Source organism: Cavia porcellus, unplaced genomic scaffold, assembly GCF_034190915.1.
Source record: "Cavia porcellus strain 051 isolate PalLab524CR breed Dunkin Hartley unplaced genomic scaffold, mCavPor4.1 scaffold_8, whole genome shotgun sequence".
In the NCBI taxonomy this organism is placed as follows: Eukaryota; Metazoa; Chordata; class Mammalia; order Rodentia; family Caviidae; genus Cavia; species Cavia porcellus.
The window spans coordinates 90,273,163-90,296,478 of record NW_026947491.1 but is presented as its reverse complement, the minus strand read 5'-3'; the positions used below and the strand labels follow the sequence as shown (position 1 = coordinate 90,296,478).

The following is a 23,316-nucleotide window of genomic DNA, read 5'->3' as shown; positions in this document are numbered from 1 at the left end:
AAAGAAGGACAGTGAAACAGTGCATTCCCGGACCAGCTGCGAAGGACAGAGCTGCCAGGCTTGGGGAGAGGAGCGGTTAGGGTTCGGGTAAGAGCAGTCCAGCCACCGTCAGTCCAGTGTTGGTGGTCCGGGCACTCTAGTGAAATGCCTGTCCCACTTTGTCAAAGCCTCCGTCATCTTGGGAGTAGTTCTTTTTGTAGGTCATGCTCTGCTTTTACAAAATATGTGAAACTGTAAGTAGATAAAAGAGCAGTAAACAAATAGAAAATTTGCATGAGATTATAAAATAACTTATACTAGACATACACAAACCATTTCCAACATCTCAGTGACTGTGGAATTGTCTCTAGAATAAACCATATGTTAGCCCTCAAAACAAATGACCGATAGATTTAGAAAAGTTGAAATCATATGAAATATATTCCCTGGAATTCAATGGACTCAAACTAGAAATCAAGGAATGTTAGAAAAGCTACAATTCATAGATAGTAAATATGGACGTTTACCCAGTAAGTCAAAGAAGAAATCATGGAAGAAATTAGTCTCTTGTGATGAATAAGAGCAAAATACATAAAACTAAAGAAATGTAGCAAAATATTGCTCTGAAGGAAATTTGTATGTGTGAACACCCACAGCCTACATTAGAATCTCAAATCGGTTTCCCAATTTACATCTTAGGAAACAAGCAAATGACCAAAAATCAATAGCAAGTTAAACCCAAAACTCCCAAAAGAAAGTAAGGGTCAGGAGAGACAAGCTCAGTGAGAATAGCTGTGTTCTCAGAGAACTGACCTCCGTGAGCCCCCAGGACAAGGACAGCAGGCTCTGCCTAGTAGAGGCATCACTACTGCATCGGCCCCTGCTCACTAGGGAAACAGGGTTAATGCAGGTTATACAGCTACGGAAGGGTTTACGAGGTGGGCTCGCGACGGCCACCCGTAGAACCAGGCGTGAACAAAGCAGAAGGCCCATCCATGTGCTGGAGAGCCGAAGGAGCCGGTCAGAGCCGGAAGGCCTGGAGCGCAAGTCCCTATCAGGAGGCCAAGGCGTCCGCGTGGGAAGGCAGAAGGCTGTGCTGGAGGTGAGGGGTGCACACTGGAAGCCAGAAGGTGACGCAGAAGAAGGCGAAGCCCGGAGCTCCACCCAAGCGAACCTCCAGAGCTTCTAGCTTCATCTCCCTTTTCCTCCATCCGGGCTGCAAGCCTTCCAGGTGGTGCAGATCATGCTGTGCTTTTACAGAATACGTGGGTCTGGATAGAAGGGTCCCCGTGTGGGACTTCGAATCCCTTCAGCCTCACCCAGGACTCTAATTGGGATCAGTGCCACACACCCTGAGTGCCTTCATCCTATGATCAGAACCCCAGCCAGGTCTGAAAAGCCCCACCCTGAGCTTGAGGCTTTGGGGGTCTCCTATATAAAGCCATAACAACTCCCAACCTTACGGAAATGAAAGACATTCTAGAACAGGGCTTTGAACAGTTATATGCAGCAGACATTTAAAGAATTAGCACTAAGCTTTCTCAAAAAAGAGAAGATGAAACCAAAGGAAGGCTCCTTTCTGCTTCGTTACGGGGCCAGCGTTACTAGTACGCAAGCTAGAAAAAGACATCACAAGAAAACTGTAGACCATTGTCCTTGCAAATACAGATGAAGATCCTCAGCATCTATTTAAATTTGAAACTCTCAGAAGAAAACAAGAACAAATTGTCATGGTTTTGGATTTGACAGTGGTTTCAAAAATATATGGAAGCACATATATCAAAGGGAAAAGAATGAATTGGAAGCATCATAAAAACCTTTTGGGCATCAGAGGAGACTTCCAAGACAGTGAAAAGAACTTATAGGAGGAGACAAAATACAAAGTCTTTCTTCTACCAAGAGTGTTGTGTTCATAATAACTCATAATTCAACAACAAAAAGACAAGCCAAACAGATGAACAAAGAATTTGGATGACCAGTTCCACGAAGAATTACAAGTGGCCAGTCAGCTCATGAAAAGATGCTACATATCGCTGATTATTAGGGAACCACAAACCACAACTACAATGAGACACCACTTCGTACTCGCCGAGGCAGCTGTGATTCTGCAAACGCAGTATAACAAGTGTTTCTGAGACCGTGAAGGAAGGAGCTGGAACCCTCATAATTCTGCTTGTAGCCGTGAAAATGGTGCGTCCTCTGTGGAGGACAGTGACCATCCCTCCAGAGCTGGACAGAGTTACTGTGCACCCCAGCAGTTCCACTCCCGGGTCACAGACTGTTAGGCTAAACCAGGGCACAACTGATGCCACTGAGGCAGGCAAAGTTGCGACAACGTGTGAGGACTTTATTGCTGCCTGGGTGCAGTCAGGCCATGGGCAAAAATCCCCTGGCCCTGAGCAAGAGGTGAGGGCACGTTTTTATAGAAGCGTTTAGGTAGGGGAGGGAGGCACTGCTGAGGAGAGTGCAGCATTTGGGGTCTCTGAGTAGGGGTCTCAGGCTGGGTAATAAGACAGCGTTGGGTCCAGGGGGCGCTGGCGGGCACAGCACCTCTGGTGGACTTTCATGGAATCAGGTCTGTGCAAGTTAAGCTGCGCAGTCCAAGTCACACTGCCCCGCCCCCCATTGCTCCGCACTGTCCTCCAGCTGTTTCCCAAGGCCTAGCTCCTGAGTGCCTGTGAGCACGGGGACCTCTGCCTACTTTCTGATGTTGGATGTTGACATTTCCAAGAGAGACACGGCCTTATACTCAGCAAGCAGTAGTCCGCTCAGAAACACCAGTGTGGAGCAAGCTGCAGCCCCTAGCTGGCTCATAAAATTTATAGACTTTGAAAATTGACAAGTTTTGAATCAAGGGTCACATTATGCACCAAGGTACAATGCAAAATGTGGACTACTTGTCAGGAAGGTGATAGGTTAAATTTTATCTAAGTCCATCTATGTTTACTGTTCTGTGATCGATACAAATGTATGAGGAAACTAAGTTCTCATTCCCAATGCCGTTTTTCTTAAAAATTCTAATTTGTGCTATGCATTTTTAAATGAAATGCATAGGAAGACAGCCTGTCAAAATGTGTGATTATAAAGATCAGTGCCTTCATTGTGTTGCACACCGTATCCTATGGGAGGATCTGCTGTGGAGTCGCAGTGTAAGGCCCGTGTGCGCAGAGGCCTGCACATGGCAGGGTGAGGGTTTCACCGTACAATGGGGGAGATGTGAAAACCACCAGGAGTGGTCAGGGGAGGCCAGGCTGCAGGCTGCAGCTTCCAAGGCCCTGCAGGCCCGGAGCACAGGCAGGCGGTGTCCTGGAGCTCTGCAGCGTCATAGCCCTGACAGACCTGCAGAGCGAGGGTTCTTGCCTGCAGCAGTAGAGCACAGGTGAGGTGAGAGAGCGTCAGGGTCATCGAGTGGGGTGACAGGTCGGGACAGGCAGAGGCAGCAGGGTGAGAAGGGGAGGAGTTCAGGCTGTGCTCAAGATGAGCCGCCCCTGTGTGCCCATAAAGTAATTCTCTGGCTGCAGAATGGGTCATTAGCAAGCTTTGCAAAAAGCACATCTTCTTCATTGTTGTCGCCCTTCGGCTGCATCTGTGAAGCGTGTCTGTCATTCAGAGGTCACACAGCACGGTCAGCACTGCCAGTGTCACCTCTGAACGCCTGTGGCACGCAGTCTCTAGCACACACAGCATGGCCCCCTCAGAGTGGGCACTGAGGTCCCCCGTTGGGAATTGGTGGATAACAATTTCAGGCCTGATGCGTGAGCAGATGCTCGGAGCGGCTCGTGTGCCTCCACCCACCCGGTCCCCACAGCTCTGCCTGTGCAGGTTCGCTTGCTCTTCCCCTTTTATAGAGGAGGGTCCAAAAGTGTACACTTTCCTACTTCAGTTATCTGCATTAGTGTAATAAAATCACCGTGCCTAGTCACGTCTGCAGGGTTACCTTCCGCTAGAGAAGAATTTATAGTTCTTTGAAAGAGTTTTGCCAGAGCACTCGGCTGGCCGCTAAAAGGAAGATGCCACCTCTTTCCCTCCCACCCGCACCTCCTGCCCAGGGTTCAGACCAGGAAGAGGGATCGGGCCGCACTGGGCACCAAGCAGTATCAGCACTACCCAGTGACAGGGCCCGAGACTTCTGAGAAGCAGGCTTTCCTAAAGGAAGGACGAGAAAGCTGTCCCCAGTCAGGCGCTCGGCCTCAGCAGCTGGTGTTCTGCGGTCAGGGTGTTCCATGGGTGTCAGTAAACCTGCTGGTTCATTTCCGTTCTGGCCTGCCATGTGCAAACATCAGCTATACATGCACAGGCACATTTGTGTACTAGTAAAGTGTGTATTTGCACACTTACTCAGACCCTGTAAGTACTGACGTTGGTTTCTGTGTGCTTGCTTGTACACACATACACATAATAAATATCTCTACCGATGTTCGAAGTTATGGCCTGGTATCATCAAGAGAAAGTTAAAATAATTGTGATCTTCGAGCAGGAAAGCAGTGCATTTCATTTAGAAAGATTTATTGCCCCCTACCTTCAAAAGAAGGTAAAAGTGGCTTTAAGTGTTTCATGGGCTAAGCTTATTATTTTAAAAACTCACAAATACGGAACATCTCATTCCCAGAAAAAGCCAAATAACAGATGTTCTTGTCTGTTAGAAGCAGTACCATTCTGTAAGAACAAGTTAGATCAACGAATGTTTATTAGCACGTTTAATATAGCCAACATGTAGTGCTTTGGGAGATACAAAGAAATAGACAGCCCAGTACTCACTGTAACTACAAAAGATCCCTTTCTCCTCCTGCTTAACCTTGAAGAATCTTTTAAAATACTAGTTAAAAATTATGGCCAAGGAAGAACTGACTTTAAAGACCAGGGAATGCTTAGTTTCAGGCTAATGTACTAGAGATGTATGAAGTGCCCTTGACTTTCTCTGTAAAGTGTGGAATCTTTGTCGAAAGTGGGAGCAGGAGTAGGGTACAACAGAGAGTAAAGTGTGTTTTAGGAATGTAACTGGATCGATTAGTGGAGAGTCGGATTCTAAGTTACCTCTCCATGCTTGTTCAGCTAGTATTACAAGAGAAAAGCACTTATTACCTGCCCTCTGTGAGGCACAGGCTCTTCTCTGGCCCCTGTTTTGTACATTTGCAAGTCTGAGATCCATAGTGAGGCCTAAGTGCTCCTCCCCCAGTCTGGCCAAGGTCACAGAATGGGTGTTGTTTGGAGGCAGTCCCCTGGGAAGCAGGATAAAGAGGCCCTGGAGCGAGGTCCTGCAGGGGGCCAGTGAGAAGGTCCTTGGAGGGCCGGCCACGCCCAAGTGTAATTTCTGTCACTCACTATCTGTTAACTAACTCTGGAGATAAAATCTCCTGGTGGTCTTCTAAAATTTCCTCTAATATTTTTTAATAGAGAGCGATCTCTCTGGCGTGGTGACATGTCACATGTGATTCCGTCACTCAGGAGGTGGCACACGTGGGCCCAGGGTCAGAAGTCAGCCCGTGGCACGCAGTGAGCCAGTCTCAGAAACACGAGTACAGTCGCCGCTTCGTTCTAGAGGGCTGAGCCTGGGGTAAACTGGTGCTCTGTGTTGAGGTTGCCGACCTTTCACCCTCCGTGTGTTTAGAGGGACTCCCAGGAGGCAGGTGGAACCTGCCGATCACAGCTGTATGCACTTTTTAATTCAGGGAACACAACAGTTAATGGGAGATTGTAATCGAGGAAACAGAGCAAGCAGATTTTCTAAGCCGTCAGGCGGCCTGGTCTGCTGACCCCGCGTGGGCGAGGGCCACTCGGAGCAGACCAGCACTGTTCGTCCTCTCGTGCCCCCCCTGCAGCTGAAACGCAAAGCCGGCGCTAAAGCGGTGTGTCGCCACGTCAGGGCTGGACAGCGTGCCCTGTGTGGGTGTGCCAGGTGGCCTCTGCGGACCACACGCCCATAACCCTCTCCAGGCTGGCTTGGGCGTCCGGGACTGTGGCTGGAACTCCTTCACTCACAGAGCAAGCCTGAGCCTTGCGCCATACTGCAGGTGTCTGACTTCTCTCGGCTAAGACTGCGCATGGTGGACCAAGGGCGTGAAGTCACCGTGTGCCCTCGCAGCCACTAGAGCGGTGCCGCCTGCGCGGCTGTGCCTGCAGTCTGGGCGGTTGTCCCCGTTTCACCCACCGTGTCCCGCGGGGAGTTTGCTCTATGAAACCTGTGGAAGTGGGGCCTCCTGTCTCTCGGGAGCTCTTCCTGTTTCCCATTTCCCACCCCTGCTCCCCATTCTTTTTCTCCAGTAAATTTTCCTACTCTTAAAACAGTTTTTTTTCCTGGAAACGAATGGTAGTATTTTCTAGGTGATTTGACTGGTGTTTGTGTTAATGCTTATGTTAGTTAAAGAAAAAGTCCTTTTATTCTGAGTTCCTCAAAAATGGAATCATTGCGTATGATCTGTTTGAAAGCTGCCGTATGGTATTTCTTTGCAGTTGAGTTGTTTATTTTTAAACGTGACAAACTTCCCCAATTCCCATCCCTCACAACTCGATGCCTGTGGAGTGAGGGGTTGGTAACTGCGGTGGAGTGGCCTCGGTCTCTCACGCCGTGGTGAAAATGTGTAGTTTCTGCTTCATTTATTTGTAACTTCAAGAAATCACAATAAAGCAGCAGTGTGGAAGCTTCCAGCACTCTGCCTCTTCCAGGCTCCGTGCAGGCGCGCAGCAGTGCGGTGGCGGCCGCTCTGGTCTATTAGCGTGGAGCTGTCAAGGCTGACTCCTTCCTCCCCAGACACCACAGGCAGCCTGTGGGTGCTTCCTCTGGTCTTGACTGTTAATGACCGAAAGGTAAGATTATAACCATGTGCAGTCTGTTCTCATGGAGCGCATTTCATTGTGCTTAATATGACTTCGGTAAAATAATCTGTTTCTTTTATCGTTAATACACAAATATATCAAAGGTGTTACTGTTAACTTATACAGTGGACTTGAGAAGTATTAAGTCCACCCTTATTTCCTGAATACACTTGGAACACTGACTCTTAAACTGACAAAGTTTATTCACCACCGTAACCAGCCAACTGTCCACTGCCCTCTGTGGTCAGTCAAACACCTCGAGTGGGAACTTCAGTTTTCGGTACTCCCGTGCCGAATCAGGGCGGAGAGCCGGAACCCCGGTATCTGACAGCACACTCTCCTGCACTGTGCATTGGCTCCTTGAGGACACCTGGGAACTTTCCCATGCAGTCCTCAGAGCGTTACCTCTGGAGTTGTGGGTGAAGGCTGCAGGCTGTCTCCCCGTGTGACACTGCGTTTATGGGCTCTTTTTATTGATCAGGTGGGACAATGATGTTTAGTACCATATGGTCAGGATACTTACTGTTCTGCTGAAAAGCACTCAGCTTGAAAGGAGGCAGTAATTTCAGCAATAAACTATTAAAAGAAAAGGATAATTCATAATCTTGGGTCTAGCTAGCCCTTCGTTCTTCCATTTTATGAGAACTCTAACTTCTAGGCGTTCTGCTTAGGGCCGAGATGTTGGGTTGGGGAAGACGTTTGCTCAGATTACAGCTCAGGTCATTTGATGTCACAGGAAGAGCGGTGCCATAAACACCCAGCGACCTTGGCATCCCTCAGGGTGGCTTCTAAAATGCCAGCTGACGCACTTGACCTTAGAAGCTTTGCTTTTGAAATTTTCCTTGCAAGCATTTAAATACATCCACGTGTATATTTATCTTCTGTTTTTTTGTTGTTTTATTTCACCTTTTGTTTGTTATTTTGAGTCAGGCTCCTGCTATGTAGTGCAGGCTGCCCTTAAACTCTCAGGTGGCCCAGGCTGACCTCAACCTCATGGAAGGTCTCCTGCCTCAGCCTCCCAAGTGCTGGGATTTTGGGTTTGCGTCATCACACCCACCTTACACATGTACATTTCATGTAGCTCCTGGTTGGATCAGCATAATTTTTTTTTTTTTTTTTTTTTGGTCTTCTTCATTTTTATCGGTGCAAGGGATCAAACTCATAACCACACACTTGCAAGAAAGGCGCTTATGCCGCTGAGCTAAATCCCTAGCCCCGGATCAACATAATTTAACCTGATAACATTTATGCCATGCTTTTATTACTGGTCTGTTATCTTTTCATGGATTTATTTTAAGAATGCTACTCTTTCTATAACATTCCATTTTCCCGAAAAACACACTTATTGACTTATAGGTAATTTTACTTGTTATAAACAAAGTTATCAATCAATAAATAAATAAGTTTGGAAATACTGAAACTTGAATTTCCAAATTTAAATTTGTTTTTCTGTTACAGTAAGAGACTCTTATCTGACTTGATCTAGACTGGTAGTTTCTTTCAAAACCAAAATCAGTAAATTCAGAAAATCACTTTAAAAATATACCAATTTACCTTGTTTTAATTTACAACAGACACAGTACATAAGAACTCATTTGCCAATCTCACATTAGACTTTTCTCTTAGGTTTTGAGTCCAGTGATTGGTGTTGGACCTGTTTTTTCTTTTCAGTGTGTGTGGGTGTGTGTGTGTGTGTGTGTGGTGTGTGTGTGGGTGCATGTGATGTGTGTTTTTTTCTGCATGAGCAACAACCACAATAAAATGACATCAGTGAAAACAATATACAGAAAACAGTCTCAATTCAGACAAATCTAGATTTGGGTTTTTGTTTTATACCTTACAACTGTGACATTAAGATAGTTTCATTCTGAGCTGGTGTGAGGCGCACTCCTGTAATCCCAGCACTCTGGAAGCTTGAGACAGGAGCGTCTCTGCAAGTTTGAGACCAGCCTGGGCTACACCGTGATCCCAAGGCCATGGTGAGCTGCACAGTGAGACATTGTCTCTAAAGAAAGAGCGGTGGAGAGACGTTTGGTTTAGAGACCTAGCCCACCTTGCCGTCAGTGTTTCATTGAGACTCCTTCGCTTAGTTACTCATCAGCGCATACCCTAATAACTGTCTGGTTACACCGAGGAGCAGACGGCTGGTTAAGTGAAGAAAGCCCTGTCCCCTTTTGGCAAGTGCACAGGTGCGCGTGGGAGCGCGTCGGAGCAGCAGCCCCTTCTCAGTTCGGCGGCGGGAAGGAAGAGACTGTAGCCGGGCAGTGAGAAGGCTTCGCTGCGTTCTGCTCGCCATGCCTTAAAGTGAACGTGAAGGTACCATGGGAGCCACATCAAATGCAGGAGAAAAAGACCACTCAGAAATGATCTCGCAAAATGAGACCAAACTGAAAGGCAGGACCTTTTGCCGTTCAGGCAGGTCATTGTTGCAAGATGGTTTTTGTCTAAAAATGAGAAAAAGTGTGAGCCTTTTCCATTGGTATGGAAAAGGAGAGGGTGGGAGGGGCTGGATGGGAGAGACGCAGCTGATCGGGAAGCTGTTTGCCATATCTACCTGCTGAAGCTGAACACAGCAGCAGACTGATTTGACAGTTCGATCCTGGGTGTGTACCTGGCTGGGGTGTGTGTGCCCGTGCGCGCGCGCGTGTGCGGACTGAGGGGCATTATGCAGATGACTATACTCAGTACCGTTAGGTACATGTCAGGAAGGTTCATGGTGGCACTATTAGTAATGCCCCAAAACGGGACAGAAGCTCGGTGCCAGTCACAGCAGTAGGATGGTGGTGTTTAATTACAGGGTAGTGCACGGCAGTGAGGGTCCAAAGAGTACGGCACAAAGCTCTCGGCAAACCTCTACGACCCTAGTGAGGAAAGACAGCAAACGAAAACCATGTAGCTTATGCTGTGAAACCACAGGCAGACGTCAGCGTCCTGTGGGCGCCTTCTGTGAGAGAGAAAGGGGGTGGGACTGGAGAGAGGGACCGGAGGGCCTCCAGGGTCCCAGAGGTGCTCTGGGCGCGGGCGCCGTTCCCCATAAGCGTGCCCTGCGTGCTGTTACACAGTGTCTGATGGGAATTACACGCACGAGGTGAACCAGCGAGTGAAGACAGAAAGGCCCAGAGAGGGGCTCAGTTAGGGATCTGTTAGTGGGGAGATGCGACCTCATGACGTGCACTGGGCCATCTGTAGCTAATTTACTCAGGAAGACTTTTTCAGTCCAATTCGTTGTACTTTGCATATTTAGTGCTTAGATGTATACGGCCACTAACAATCATACAGTTATAAAGCACAGGTCATTTTCATCCTGTGCCCCTGAAAAGTCATTGGGATCGCCCTGCTCTTGTTTCAGTTTGTTTTTAAAGCAGCACCAGGTCTGATGGGGGTAAAATACTGCTTAGGCAGGGTTACGCCTTCGCATACGAGTACACTTCATTAATTGGCCTAATATTAGGTGCTGTCTCCCTGTATTTGTACATCTTTTGTTCCCTTCGAGAGGGAGTCAAATCAGAAGCTGTTCTGGAATATATTTGCTCAATTTATATAATACCCATCAAAAACCACATACATATTAAAGTAGGATTCCAGGATTCACTGCATTTGGAAGAAAAATGTAGACTTATTTCAGGAGTGTCAATGTGTGCTAGCCGAGCATGCCGTCATGCACATACCCTGGGCAAGGAGGACGCGGTTCCATCGCCACAGCTGGTCTGCTCTCTCAGGGCGAGGAGGGAAGCACAGCTGGCAGACCCTCGGGAATGCGGTCCTCTCCTCACTTAAGTCATCACTGCTTCCTGCTACTGCAAATTCGGATGAAAAGTACTGATTTAGCAAAATAAGAGTATACTTCTGCTAGTTGAAGTAGATAATTGTGAAAAATGTGTATTTATATATAACAATGATATTTAAGGTGTGAAATGCCATGATTTCTACAAGAAGGAAAATGTTTAATGTGGCTTGGCACACAGCACAGCATTATCTAATGGCTGCTTTCTTTGAAATAAATTTCTGCCCGTGCGCATCCCTGAATATATTTATGAAGGCTTTAGCATTGTTTACAGCCCTAAAAAGATGTGAACTGTAGTAGAAGGCAGAGATGGGCACTGCCCGAGTGGAGTTAGTGTGTGGTTTTAGTCTCCTGGTGCCTGCCTGCCTGTTGGCACACGATGCCAGTCATGCTGAGGGCCCCACAGTGGCCCAGCCCTGAGTGCCCAGGTCCTGAGAACCAGATTCCTGGGACCCTTTGCTACTTTTGTCTCCTGCATGCCATGCCGTGGCGAGGGAGAAAGCTGAGCTGATGCCACAATGACAATGTGCGGAGGCGACGAGGAGTCATCCCTTCAGGGACAGGAAAGCTGAGCAGAGTTCTGCTGGCTTCGAATGTGTAACCACTGAGCAGGGAGGGGCAGAGGGCCCGAGTGCATCTGTCTGGTAACTGTCACCCAGGACTGTCTTGGGCCACTAGGAAGTGAGCCAGGTCAGAAGTCAGGGCACCAGGAGCTCGCCGCTGGGACGGGAACTTGGCGGTGGAAAGTGCACGGGCAGGAAGTGACCCTGCCATTCCATGCCGTCACCTCCTGCTGCCTGTCCGTGCCACCTGACTGGGAAGGTGCCACACCCTGGAAGATGACACTTGAGATATTGCTGGGGTAGGAAGGCCACCTGATTAGTGACCTAGAGACTTCAAGGTTTCGCCCATAGAGTGAGCGTTGTGTTCGCCAAGACTGAGCTGCTGAGACTTCAGTTCTTCACGCCGCTGTGTAGTTCCCGCGGGATGTTGTGATTTTCCCCAGCAGCCACGCGTTAAGGACAGGTGCCTGCTTACAGCTTGTGCTAGCGGCTTTGAACACGTTGACGGGAGCTTCATGCCATTGTGGTGATTTATCCAGCATATTTAACACACTCTCCTCTCTTACAGGATTTGGAACTTGGAAGGAACGCAGACAGCCCATTTTGTTCTTCATTCCCCCGGTATGAGTGTGTGCTGGCATCCTGAGGAGAATTTTAAGGTTATTCTTTATGACTTTTATCCAGCTGAAGGGATACACAGATACGGCACATCCATCCATCTAGGAGAGAAATCCGCACCTTTCCCTCCCCAGAGACCAGGTAGCAAATGCACTTGGGTTAGTCTGGAATCTGGATGAGTTTCTCCAAAGCTGGTGAAGTTTTTGACAACGTGTAGATGGCAGTTACTCGCAGTACACTGATTCAGGCAGATTACAGCCTAAAACTCGGGCCCAGATGGTTCAGTAGCAGCTTGCAGTCAGGAAAAAAAAAAGCAAAACGTGACAGCCAAGTCCTGAGCGGCAGTGTATGTAGAAAACATTGGCCGTGTGAGGAGAACCCGCCCTGGCCACAGTGGTGTCCACTTCCACCCAAAGAGAGCTGCCTGCAGTGCTGAACGTCCACTGTGGCCTCCTCTTGCCAGCCACCCCTGCCCTTCCTTCCCCTGTTCATGAGGGCTTTACTCGCCAGGGTCCGGAGCGCGGCCGAATAGTGGGGTCTCTGGAAAGCAGAGTGCCAAAGTCATCCTCAGGGGACGCGCTCAGCTGTCCTCCAGGGTCCCGTCAGCGCCAGGCACCTTGCTTTGCTGTCCTCCTAACACCGTCCGTCCTCTCCCTCTGCCACTTGCTCTTCCCTCAAGTTGATAGGAAGGGGGACTCTGGTCATCGCAATGTTCAAGGGTGCCAGGCCAGGGTCAGCATCCTGACCGTGGGGAGGTCCTTCCTGCTGTACAGATACGGACCTCGAGGTTGACTCCGCTGCCCAGGGCCCCAGGCAGGACGTGAGCAACTGGCGTTGGAAACCCTGCAGCCCGGCCCAGCCCGGCGGTTCTTGCTCCTAACTACTACATTCTCCCAGCTTCCCACTAAATTGGGAACTGTCGCCCTCCTACAAAGGCGTGTCCTTTGCTCCCTGTCTTTGGATGCGTAAGAACTGGAGGCAAAGAAATGAGGATTTGGAGAGATCTCGGGCCGGCTTGCTCCCCGCAGGCTCAAGATCACCTGTCCCACAATACTGAACCCAGCGCTGCCACACCTTTGCCTCTGACCCTGACTGCATCGCCTGCGCAACCTTGGTTCTGCCCTCCTCAAGCCTTGGCCCTCGGTCGAACAGGATCCTACTCTGTCGCCATTCCTGATACCGTCGTATTTGTAGGGATTTCCAATGGCCTTTTGCTTCCTTTGTAATCCTGGGACAGTCTTGGTCAAGCTTCTTGCAACTACAAGCTGCACTGCCCTGTTCTTGAACAAGGATGTGTCCTTTTTCTTTTTTACACTACAAACTGTTAGACTGTATACTTGTGAATTGCCCCAGAATTAGTCCTCAGGGAACTCTCATTAGTACTGTGGGAGTGAAAGAGGAGTCTGTCTTAGTTACTTTTCTCGTTGCTGAGACAAAATATCTGACACCTAAAGGTAAAAGGAAAAGGCTTATTTAGCTGACAGTTTGTGGAGATTTCAGTACAGAATAGGCTGGCTCCAAGGCAGGGTGGCACTCGGCAGAGGGGCAACTTTGATGGTGGCAAAAGCAGCCACCTGGTTAGAATGCTTTCCTGTCCCTTGTATTTATGCAAGCTGCCCTCCCTAAAGTGGGAGGACACTTACACCCTTACTCCTAGCACGGAACCAAGAATCAGTCACAGACTCTAGATTGAGCTGCCTCCAAAAAGCCTGTCCCCCAAGACCCGAAGAGGCTTTAGGGACACATCCAAACACAGACCGTAACATTCTACCCCTGACCTGCCAAAGACACTTGCATATCCCATTATGCAAAAGGCTTTTAGTCAGTCTCTAAGAGTTGCCAAAGTCCTAATAGTTCCAGCATTCCTAAAATTCCAAGGCCCAGGTCTCCTCTTAGATTTAAGGCAAATGCTTAAGTGAGCCTCTGTACAAATGAAAAGAAAGTTAAATGCATCCAACATTCTACGGCTCAGGATAGACATTTCCACTCCAAAAGTTACACAGATAAAAAAGAATGGAAACAAAGCAAGCCCAAAAGCCAGCAGGGCAAACATGAAATCTTTTGGTTCTATGGGCAGCATCTGAGGCAATCCGTGGCTAGTTGTGAGCTCCCAAGGGTTTGGGTGGCTCCACCCCTGCAGCACCTCCACTGGTTACAGCTCCCGTGGCTTCTCTCTTGCAGTTTTCCTCAGATGATCCACATTCCTGGCTTCTCCAGACTGCCCAGGTCTTCATCATACCTTTGACTTAACACAACTTCACACACTGCCCTCTCGGAGCACACTGCTTGACTTTCCAAGCCTCCTTCTGAAATCTGAGTGGAAGCCTTCCTAACCTCACAACTCTTGCATTCTGCGTGAGCTTAAAAACCAGCCCCAGTGGGTGATGCCGGTGCCTGCCACCAGCTGGAGCGGTAGCCAGGCTTCCCTCCCTCTTGGCTGTGGGGGTTGAGGCGTGGATCACTGAGCACTCTGAATCCAGCTCTGAGGACAAATCCTTCAGGTTGGTGCCATTCTGCAACTTGGAGCTCTGGGTCTTTCCTCTCAAACCAAACCAAAGTCTCTCACTTTTGCAATTTTGAGGCTACAGAGATTGGAGTCTTGCTGGTTCTTGTGATGCCCTCAGGCTTTCTTTTCTAGTCCCCTATTCCTTCTCTGCAGTCAAGATCTCTTCTGCTCTACAGCTTCCTCTCTAGCCAGATTGACAACATTTTAAATCGTTCTGCTGGACTCTGAACATAGATCTGGCCAACAACCCCCAGCAGTGACTGTCACTGCTTCAGCATTCCACCTTGGAGTTTCCTCTGCAAGATTAGTCTGCCATCCTTAATCTGTTTCAGGCAAAGACTCTGGACACGAGCAGAATGCAGACAAACATGCCGAACCATGACACACGTCATCTGGACTCCAGGAGCCAATGCTGTCCTTCCAGGCAGAAACTTCCCATCCTGGTCTTCACCAGCAGCGTTTCTGTCAGCCTTCTGGCCTTCTGAACGCTGACCAGAGTCTCCCATACAGAACAGCCTAAGGCATTCAGCTGTTCTTCAGCCAGCCTCCTGAAACCTTTCCAAGCTCTTCCAAAGGCTCCTGAACCACATGGGCAGATAGAGTCACAACTGTGACCTCACTTCTCTGTACCAAGTTCTGTCTTAGTACTTTTCTTGTTGCTGAGAGAAAATATCTGACACCCTATGTTAAAGAGGGAAAGTTGGGGCTGGGGATTTAGCTCAGCGGCATAAGCCTTGCAAGCAGGCAGTCGTGAGTTCAATCCCTGGTACCAATAAAAACGAAAAAGACAGAAAAAGGGGGGGGGGGTTGTATTTAGTTACAGTTTGTAGAGGTTGCAGTCCATAATCAGCTGACTCCAAGGCAGGGTGGCGTGGCAGAGGCGTCACTTTTACGGCATCAGAAGACAGCAAAAATAGCAAGGAAGAGAGGGCAAGACTGTTAACTATACTGTTATACTATACAGGCTTCCTGCCCTAGGGTGGGTGTAGTGCTCACCCTTCATCCTGGCACTGGTCAGCCACCTCCAAAAGCCTCCTGTCCCCTGTGAAACATGAAACTTTGGGGGGAGATGCAGACACAAACCCTAACAGGGTTGGAATAAAATGACCTGCTTAGTAGATACTGACACAGGAGAATTAGTCAAGAGTTCTCAGAGCATTTCCAGGGAGGGTCAGCCGCAGAGTTGTGTGACCCTAGGATTCCACGCATGCCTCCACCCTGCAGGCCTTGGAGTTAAGGGATTCTGACCTTGTGCAGATTCCAGTGTAAAACCTGCCCAGAGAGGATCTTTCTGCAGTACACACACAAGAGGGAGAGAGAGGCCCTTCTGATCTGTGGCGTTCCTCCTGCCTCGGCCTCTGGACTCCTGGGATGCCAGAGATGTGTCACCACGCCCAGCTCCCTCTGTTGAAATCAGTGGTGTTTACATACGTGGGTATACGTGCCGTCCTTTACGATGCAGATTCTGTGTTTGCAAACTGACCTACTCGTTACAGTGTCTTTGTAACCCCAAGCCAGTGTCCACAGCACTCCTCAGATGTGCCCAAGGCTGATGCCGCGCACCCCCACCTCGGGTGAGGCAAGAGGACACTGCGTGCACTGCGGGGTGGTGTATTTCCATGAGGTGTTAGGGCCATGCTGCTGTACTTACTGGAAATGTCACTGTGGGCAGGTCCCTCATGCATGTCAGGCACTGCCTGGTGGAACACCAGCCAGCTAAGCTGGGTTCAGGCGCAAGTTGCCCTGCTGCTAATGAGTCTCTGTTACACAAGCTGTCTTTCAGCAGAGGCACAGAGTTCCCCAGTAAGCAGCTGGCAGAAATGATGTGAGGAGCCAGCCAGGGTGGCCTGTAATTCCTGCGTTAGCAGGCTGAGGCAGGAGGAGCATGAGCCTGAGAGCAGAGTGAGCTGACTTCAAAAGGAAAAAAGTGTCGAGACGCTCCAGAGACCGTAACCCTCCATTTCCACCAGGAACTGTGGTTCAGTGTGGCTAATTCAGCACTTGGAACAACTGTGTACCACCCGCAGTCCCAGCAGGCGGGAGACCAGGGTGAGGATTGCACAGCTCCAGGCTAGCCTGGGCTGCAGATGAGACCCTGACTCCCAAACAGAAGAACTGTCTAACACCGAAGTATCACAGATAACGGCAGTGACTGCAGCACAGAGGGGGGCAGAGGCTCAGTGCTGGGTGGGAAACCAAGCCAGGGATGCTGTCTCCTTAGAGACGGTAGCAGTGGTTTCTCCTGAAGCGCAGCCACAGCTCAGTTGTCCGCCAACTGGGCCTGAAGCTGTCACCCTCAGCTCATGGGTAAGAGGACGGAGGAGCCAGCAGAGCCCGGGATTTCTGATTTCCAATCCCACATCGATCCAGTCTGCTACTGCTACCTCAAACCGTCAGGGATGATCTCACCTTCATGTAGTCAGAATTCAGAGAACCTGCTGAAGGAGAAGAACTTCACAGAGGAGAGAGATTCGCACAGCCCTGAGCATCAGCTACTCGGGTGCCTGGGCGACAGTTATATACGCAGCCTTGCAGGCACCTCCTGTGCTGAGGCTGGGCACTAACTGTTTATAAAATCACCGTTTCTCTTGCGAATCTGTGTGTCTGGTACGGTATTTCGCAGACGGGTGCCTGCACTGACTGCAGCAGGGTCTTAGAGTGAGGACTGCGTAGCAGCTGCTGCCAGAGGGGGCCTGTGCCAGGTCGGCACAGATCGGGCACCTTGCCTGCGCCTGGCATTGAGCGGAAGGGACACCCGTGGTACAGCAGAGTCACTGGCATTTCACATGTTACGTGGAGGCGTGGGTGGGTCTGTGCTGAGCAGCACGCATGCCTGACCTTCCATCCCGGAAATGGGCGAGGCTGAGCGCCTCTCGATCACTGGGCATCACATCCGTCACCCCTTAACTTGCTTGGTGACCGAGGCTTTCCCAAGTCTCTGCTTTTCCCTTGGGTACCCCAGATTTGGTAGAGACTCCTTTTCGCAGCCCTCCTTCCTCGCCTTACATTTGCTCGTTCACCTGTTACACCCAGTTCGGATGGGTACCTTGGCATAACCTCGCATGGAGCTGCTCCTGGGTGTGGCTGCGGGGCGGGTGGTTCAGTTCCCTTTCCCGTTTCTGTCCCCAGCTGATGGTTGCAGAGAAGAATGGAACCATCCGGTTTTATGACCTCGTGACCCATCAGGCGATTTTGTCTCTGGAGTCGGAACAGATACCGCTAATGTCGGCGCACTGGTGCCTGAAAAACACATTCAAAGTGGGCGCGGTCGCAGGAACCGACTGGCTGATTTGGGACATCACTCGGTCCAGGTACTTCCTGCGCCCATCCTCTGGGTCCCTGCACTGTTGCTACTGCGCCAAGGGGGTGTCTGTACACACCCTGCTTAGGGGGGATGCGAAAAGGGCGGTGCAGGAGGAGTGCTGCCCTGAGCCAGGCTTAGGGGCCTTAGACAGTCCAGCGTGAGTGACGCAGCCCGGAGTGGTTCAAAGCCACGCGTCTCTGCGCTTCATCCAATTTGACTGTCAGCTCCTTGGGATTTTGTTGTTTTGAGAGAGGGTCTCACTAGGTAGTTCAGGCTGGCCTTGACTTCACTATGTAGCCTAGGCTGACCTCAAATTTGTGGTGACTCTGCCTTGGCCTCCCAAGTGCTGGGATTACAGATGTGAGCCGCTATGCTCAGCTTGGAATTCTGTTACTGCTACTGGCAGGCGGATTTCAGAGATGTCAGCCAGGGCTACATATAATGAAGTAAATGACAGTATTAGGTGTGGGTGGGCATTCTCCAGGCTGGCTTCTTCACTCTACAGAGTCATTAAACGTTCAAGCCCCTGGAGAGAAAACAGCTCTAAAACCTTTCCTCCCCTTGAGTTTTAGCACACATTCACAAAGTACAAAATTGTGTTTTCTAGCTACCCTCAAGAGACGAGACCCGTGCACACGGACCGGGCCTGCGTATTCAGGTAAGACGCCACTTCTGTCGGGGCTGCCGGCTCAGCTCTGACTTCCTGCTTTGCCGACACTGAGATCTGCCCTGGTCCTCACTTTTGCACCCAGTTTCTTTTTCTGTTGTTTTTGTAAGGGTCATTGTAAGGATTAACTTGCTTTCCCAACGGAGTCTTGGTTTTTATCTTTTGCACTTAACAAGCAGTGGATATGTTTTTCAAATTTTTTTTGCAAAGCTTCATAGCTCACAAAAGAAATACCTCCACTCACGAATTTGGGGCACACTGTGCTTTCCTACTGGCTTGTGCTGGGAAAGCCTCAGATGTACACAGACCTGCGCTTGTGTATTAACCTCACATTCTAAGTGAAAATATGCCCCATGGTGTGTGTCTTGGTTACTTTTTTCTCATGGCTGAGACAAAACACCTGACACCCAAAATGAAGGAAGGAAAGGTTTATTTAGCTCACTGCTTGTGGAGATTTCCGTCCATAATCAGCTGGCTTCAAGGCGGGGTGACCTGGTACCCGGGCAACACTTGAAAGCAGCAGCCAGAACAAAAGGGTCTAAGAGCAGCCTCTTCCCTCCCCCGTATATTGTATGCCCACCACCTCTAGGGGCGTGCAGCACTCACAAAATCTCCATGCCCTCTTTTGCACAGGCTAAGGATACTTACAAAGTAAGAACCGTGGCTCCCTGCTGAGCCGCTTAGATTTGTAAACTCCTCAAGTAGACACAGTGCATTAAGCACTTGTTAGTTTTTTCATTGAATTAATTTTTTGTTCTTTTTCGTTCATTTTCCATAGTATTCCACTGTGTAAGTTATCATTAAGCTACTTTCAGCTTTAAATTCAGTAGAACATTAGGATGTCATGTTTCCTGTTAAAACTAAAATGTCCCAAGTAAAACCATAGGACTTGGGGATACCACTGTTAACAGCAAAATATATTTAACTAACTGTGGCCGTGCCATTGATGCTAAGCTGCTCACATCCTGGTTTGGGTGAAGGACAGTCCTTGGGCGTGGGAGAGGGGCAGTGCAAGGCTGGCTTCTGGACTCTGCAGGGTCGTCACACGCTCAGACTCTTTCCATCCTTGCCCGTGCATCCCCAGGGGTGCGGCCCTGGCTTCTTGCTTCAGGTTGGGAGAAGGCTGCGGGGTACCTGCCATGGTCACGTCACACCTCCTGCTGTGAGGTCAGGGACGAGTAGGGAGTGCTCCCCGTGTGCCTGGCCCCCCAGTGCTGGACACACTAAGGAGAGTGCAGATGGCAGAAAGGGCGGTGGCTGCGGACAGGTGGTGACAGCCTCTGACCAGCCGTCCGAAGGGCTCCCGCTTCGGTCAGTGTCTTCCACACCGCGCTTGTTACAGTTCTGGGGTGTCGTCAGGACTAGTGACTGGGTGAACTAGCACCCACAGTGCCTGCAGGCACTTCCTTCACCCCAAGGAACGTGAGCACACGAGTGTGTCAGCCACTCCTAAGACCCTTGGTAAACATCCACTTATCCTGGAAAATACTTTATGTCTGTCCGGCGGCTCCTTGTGCCTGCCCAATGCTCTGCCCTCTGACTGTGAGAGGGACGTGGCCGCCTGGCACAGCTTGGAACGTAATGCAATGGTGGGCAGCAAAGCACTGAATGAGGTTCACAAAGTGGGACATAACCTGGATTTCCCAGTCTACATTTTAAACCATGTAAACAAATGTAGGATCGCAAAACATGCCGCTGTCATGCAAAAAGAAGTGCCTTGCTTCAGAAAGCGTGTCATTGTCTGTAGGCCGCTGTGCTCATTCCCATGTCTCATTTCCCAGGTGGTCCGCGATTAGCGAGAGCTTGTTTGCCACCATGGGGTACCCTGGCAAGATGACCAGCCAGTTTCAGATCCACCACTTGGGGCACCCCCAGGTAACACAGCAGCATTCCCTCTGCGGCACGCGCGCGCGTGTCTGTGTGTGTGTGTGTGTGTGTGTGTGCGTGTGTGTGTCTGTCTGTCTGTCTGTCTTTGATGCCCATAGCCCCAGATGTGTAGGAACTAATATTTATAAAGAGTTACAAAGGATTATACTTTACTACGTCTATATCTGCATAAATTGAAGAGAAGGCGTTTTTTGTATAAATCACTGGTGGCAACGTTTTTGTCTTTGCCAAAAATCATGTAAGATACTTATTTCTTCTGTTGTGTCTGTGTTTTCTCTTTCATTTAAATGTATTAATTTAATCTTGCTTGTGTGGTTGGTGAGATTCTCGGCTATCCTGTTTATTCATATTTATAGAGTTACATCCATGTACGCAAATACGAGGTGCACATTTCACTGCTGAGGGTGTGTCTTTATGTATTTATTTACTTTTAAGCTGAGCCCCTTGTTTTTTGTTTGTTTTCCTTTGTTTTTGTTTGTGGAACTGGGAGTTAAACCCAGAATATTCATGCTGAACCAAGTCTCCAGTCTTATTTATTTTTATTTTACTTGTTTGGTTTGGGTTGGGTTTTTTGAGACAGGGTCTCTGTGTAGCCCAGGCAGGCCCTGACTCATGGCAGTCCTCCTGCCTCAGCCTTCTGAGCGCTGTGTCCACAGGCATGGGCCACCAGGCCTGCGCGTTTTTAAATTGTGTTTCCGCTGGAAGCAGATAATTCGCCGTGCCCCTCTTGTGTTTGGAGTTTTGTCCCGACCCTTGAGACTGACTGTGCTTCCCGCCCCGCCTGCTTTGCAGCCCATCCTTGCTGGCTCGGTCGCCGTGGGCTCCGGCCTCTCCTGGCACAGGACGCTGCCGCTGTGCGTGATGGGAGGAGACCGCAAGCTGTCCTTCTGGGTGACCGAGGTGTGAGGCGAGCTGTCTTGGTCTTTCGGACACTGAACTTTGTATTTCTACTGTATATTTTGGAGATACTATTTTTATATCAGATATACTGTCAAGCTTAGTCGTCCCAGTTGTTGCTTTTGTTAAATAAAATTTTGCTTTGAAAAATCAGTTGCCTACTCTGTTGTATATAGAGATGGATTTTTAAGTCATCCTGTAAGATTATACAGTTCACTTAGCTCAGCTACAGAGAAGAGGTGGAGAAGGGAACGTGGTTTTGATTCTGTCAGAGGGTTATCCAAAGTGTGTTCTGTCTTCTCTTCTTGGAACACTTATTTCCGGATTCTCAGGGACAGAGACACTTGAAAAGGAGAAGAAGACTTCTCCAGTGTATGTGGAGGGGTTGAATGTACAGCTGTGTCCATGTGTGCATTTTGTTAGCAGTGCATTTTGTTAGTACTCTATTATGCAGTTTACACACAAGAAGAGATGGGCAGTTTCTTTACAGAGTGACTGTGTTCCCCACCCCCACCCCGGGTACCATCCGCAAGCCCCTCCACACCAGGCATCTCAGTGTTTGGAGCATCTTGAAATAGGGCAAAAGCAGCCCTGGGAGAGGGGCATAGGGTCCATCCACAGCTTTGCAGCGTCCACTTTCGTGGACAGGCGTCCTTCTCAGGGAGCAGCTGGGGAAGCCTCCCAGGGGAGGAGAATCTGCTTCACCCAGTGAGAGACCGTAGAGGGATGGGAGGCTGCCACCTGTGCTTTTGTGACACATCGTGGTGGAGTTCGTAAAGAATCAGATGAAGGTCCTGCTCGTCAGGCAGAGACCTAGACAGATTCCTGCACACCGAATTCCTGGACTGCACGCATGCCTTTGCTGAGCATTGTTGTGTCTGTAATGGGACTGGAATCTGTCTTCTGGGGCTGACAGGACGGTTACAGGGGAGGGAGAATGCCCAGCGTCTCTCCCCCACGCAGTCCAGAGAGTTGTGTTACTGATTATTTCAGAATTGTAGTTTTATTTTTTAAGGATTTTTTCATTAATACTGCTCGTAAATATTTTTACTGTTTTCTAATGATTAGAGTGTCAAATAGTTGTCTTACAGAATCAAGGAAAGTGTCCTTTAAGGGATAGGAAAATGTCAGCAGAAAATACAGATTAGGTCAGAGGACTTTGGTGCCATGTAGATGTTTGGTGTAAACTGCAGGCTTTGCAGCCCGGGTGACATGTTAGATAGCAAGTCCCAGCGGTTACTTAACACCGTAAAATCTAGTTAGCCAACAAGATCGTACACCCTCCCTGGGCAGACTTCAGGCGCATGGGGTAGAAGCAAAGGGCAGGAAGTCTTGATGTGGTCCCTTCCGGCCTCTGATGGGACAGAGTCCTCTGAAAGCACCGGCTAGGCCAGAAGGGACACCTTGTCAGCAGCGACTCTTGTACAAAATTTGTCATTTCAGGATGTATCCAAGAATCCAGCATATTGGACAACTGCTGTCCCGTACTTAGAAAGCCTGACATAGGACTGGGGCGAGTTTTGTCTAGGACCCATTGGGAAGGCACTCGGCCTGGGCGTGGCTTCTCCAGAACACTCCAGCTGTCTCAGGAAGTCACCCCGTGACACTGCCTGGGGAGCCACCTTGGGAACCTGGCCTGGGGACCCTAAATGCAGTTACGGCAAAAAAGGCAAGGAGTGTGACCCTCAGGAAGGGCAGTGGGGTACGTGAGTGACTCCGCAGCGATGCTCCCCAGGAGAGGTGCCCAGCTCCAGAGGGAAGCGAGCTGGTTCTCTTCTAGATGCTGCCGTGGGCAGGGGCTGCTCTCCAGCGCTCTCTGTGGGACTTTATTGTTTGCAGTTTCCTTGCGACAGTATGGTGCTAATCCTTGTGCTTGTCCTTGTTAGCTGTCCTTCGAAATGTGTCTACTAGACTGGCCAGGAGGAGTCAGTCACTGGTCACCACTTCTGTGTCCTGGTCAGTAACACCAGGGCGGATGCTGTGTTTCCTGGTTTTCTTGCTTTTTTCTCTCCAGTTTTGTTTATAATTAGCATGTCTGAGAGAGATTTTTTCTGCTGTTGAAATTGTTTTGCTCAGGATCGCTTCCCTCACAGACACTGTGGCAAGAGAAAACCTTCCTTTTACATAATGAATGAATACACGGTGTATTATTTAAGGTCACTGAAGCAAATGTCACAAGCAGTCAGCATGGAATCGTCTCCTTTCCCAGTGATGGGCTCACAAGCCCTTTTGTACCTGGGGTCTGGCCTTCGTGTCCTGTCAGTTCCCTCCCGTGTCCAATACAACATCCCACGCCCA

General features: G+C 49.4%; 1 protein-coding gene and 1 non-coding gene across 5 annotated transcripts in view; both read left to right on the top strand.

The window, feature by feature from the left end:
* Window positions 1-21,171, top strand: part of Nup37 (nucleoporin 37) — a 32,835-nt gene extending 11,664 nt beyond the window's left edge. For all 4 annotated transcript variants that reach the window (XM_063255459.1, XM_003475854.4, XM_063255460.1 and 1 more), the window contains 5 exons: window positions 11,708-11,798; window positions 17,393-17,574; window positions 18,175-18,225; window positions 20,016-20,109; window positions 20,914-21,171. In XM_063255459.1, the coding sequence (XP_063111529.1) occupies window positions 11,708-11,798; window positions 17,393-17,574; window positions 18,175-18,225; window positions 20,016-20,109; window positions 20,914-21,027 (532 nt within the window). In that variant the 3' untranslated portion in view covers window positions 21,028-21,171. The remainder of the gene's footprint in view (window positions 1-11,707; window positions 11,799-17,392; window positions 17,575-18,174; window positions 18,226-20,015; window positions 20,110-20,913) is intronic.
* LOC111753331 (small nucleolar RNA SNORA38) lies at window positions 12,680-12,810 on the top strand. Its single transcript, XR_002788146.1, has one exon. It is a non-coding gene; the product is annotated as a small nucleolar RNA SNORA38 (small nucleolar RNA).
* Window positions 21,172-23,316: the final 2,145 nt, after the last annotated feature.